The sequence below is a fragment of the Theobroma umbraticum genome, unplaced genomic scaffold (genome assembly GCF_002168275.2).
Source record: "Theobroma umbraticum cultivar Fairchild unplaced genomic scaffold, ASM216827v3 scaffold_44.0, whole genome shotgun sequence".
Classification (NCBI taxonomy): Eukaryota; Viridiplantae; Streptophyta; class Magnoliopsida; order Malvales; family Malvaceae; genus Theobroma; species Theobroma umbraticum.
This window is the reverse complement of record NW_018397255.1, coordinates 9,949,371-9,951,553: the sequence shown is the minus strand read 5'-3', so window position 1 is coordinate 9,951,553 and position 2,183 is coordinate 9,949,371. Positions and strand designations below refer to the sequence as shown.

At 33.0% G+C, this 2,183-nt stretch overlaps 1 protein-coding gene across 1 annotated transcript; it reads left to right on the top strand.

Moving 5' to 3' along the window:
• The first annotated feature begins 6 nt into the window (after nt 1-6).
• On the top strand, nt 7-561 carry LOC110409644 (uncharacterized). The gene has a single exon (XM_021419071.2). It carries the CDS (start codon nt 25-27, stop codon nt 430-432), a length of 408 nt encoding a protein of 135 aa, XP_021274746.1. The 5' UTR covers nt 7-24; the 3' UTR covers nt 433-561.
• Nucleotides 562-2,183: the final 1,622 nt, after the last annotated feature.

Below are 2,183 nucleotides of genomic sequence, written 5' to 3'. Positions count from 1 at the left end.
CAGAAGCAAATTAATTAGAGCAGAATGAGTGTGGAAGTGTTAGACAGTTCTACAATCTTGGCCTTCATTGAAGATGAAGAAGCATTCCATGACTCTATAAGAGATCATTTTGCTCTCCTTGACACTGACAACGATGGAATTCTGTCTTACGCAGAGATGTTGAAGGAGTTGCAGAGTTTGAGGGTCTTTGAAACCCACTTTGGCATAGATGTTAAGACAGACCCAGACGAAGTTACTCATGTCTATGATTCTTTGTTTGGGCAGTTCGATCGTAACTCCAACGGGACGGTGGATTTGGAGGAGTTCAAGACGGAGACAAAGCAAATGATGCAGGCCATGGCCAATGGAATGGGATTCTTACCTGTCCAAATGGTGCTCGAAGAAGGCAGCTTCCTCAAGAAAGCAGTGGAGTGGGAGTCCACCAAAGCTTGAATTGTTTATTTCTTCCTTCACATGTTGTTTCAAAACAATTTATAAGTCTGAATTAGTTCCAATGAAAAGTTTAAATGAATTAAATGTACCCTTTTTATAGAAACAAAAAAGTATTTAAGTTCTTATTAATTGTTCTGTTTTGGCAAATTAAAGATGGCAGGATTGATTATATATTCCTAAGTATGCCTAATCGTGTATTATTTATTTTGTATGGTCTGATAACCATTTCATCTAAGGATAATGATACGTTTAATTTCTTTATGACACTTTGTCATCATTTTATTCTCTTATTTGGAATCTTGTACAATTACTAGTGGATTAATAAATATGTAGGCAAATTCAATTTGAAAATAAATCAGTCAAATAAGAAAAAAAATATTAAACAAAGATAAACAACAATGTTGTCTTCAAAGTGAGTAGCATATTATTTTATTCTCTACAATTAAAAATTTACTTCTTAATTTTTATATTTTTAATGTTATAACGAAATTCAATTTGATCTGTCTCCTTGAATAAAATAATAAATTTAGATTTTATGTCTAACAAAATATTATGAAAAAAAACATCAAATACAAAAACATAGTGGCTTTTATCGATATTTCATAAAAATGTAACACCTAAACAAAAAGTACTCTTACACCAAATTTATAATGGAGTAAAAAGAAAAACTATTTTTGTTGGCCATTTTTCGAATAAAGAAACTTTGAGTAATCAAGAAATATATAATATTCTCCTCATTTCATAAGTCTCATATTTTCTTTTAAATTTAAATATGAGAAATTCAAATTAAAAATTTTAAATTCTAAACTATGGAAATTTCTCTTCAAAAAAAAAACTTATTTGAAATTTGCCATTTCAATTTAAATATTTTATTTATCTTTTAAACATGCACCCCACACCCTAATGCAAGCTGAAATTTATTTGTTCAAAAAAGAATAAAAATTACCATCAAATTATAGCACCTAGAGCATTGCAAAAGCAATGCCACATTATTGGTGAAAAAAAGAAAAGCCTTGAATGGAAGGAATCTAACATTTTTGTGGTGGTGCAACAAATGAAGAAGTCGCAAGTGGCTTCTTTAATGGGAACGGAGGGACAAACAGAAACAAAAGGACGGTAGTACTACTGCTAGTTGTAGACTGAGTGGGTGCGTCCTACTGGAGGAGAGAGTAATCAATCAATCTATGGGTCCATGCTTCTCATTGTTTTTGAAGAGCTGTCTAGCTAGTCAAGGGATGGTGACTTTGACTACCTGTAGCAATGCTTGGAATTTTTAAAGTAATGAATTGATGGAAAAGTTGTACCGCTCGAAACTTATAATACAAGTAAAGTTGAAAGGTGTCCAACTTTGGCTTGAAATTCGAGGTTAACGTTTCACCGTAGAAGCATCAAGAATGTTCTCTTCTTTTCTCTTGGCTTGTGAGTTGCGACTTACAACACGTTGTGAGCCCATTGGATAATTTGCTTTTACAAACCGAAAGGCAACACCAAATCTTCGAACAAAACCCATGTTCACACACAATAAGGAAAAAGAAAATTCCTATATGCTTGGGGACTTTCTTTTCTTTTCTATTAGATTAGATTAGATTAGATTAGATTAAACAATGCCGGTGAAGAGGGTGCAATCAAAAAATTCAACCTCCGATTGCGTTGATCGTTTAAAAGAGAACCGAAACCGTGGCAAGAAAATTCAACTGGCTAGAAACTAGAAACTATTTGGCATAGCCAGCGGCACGCATATTTGGACTAAA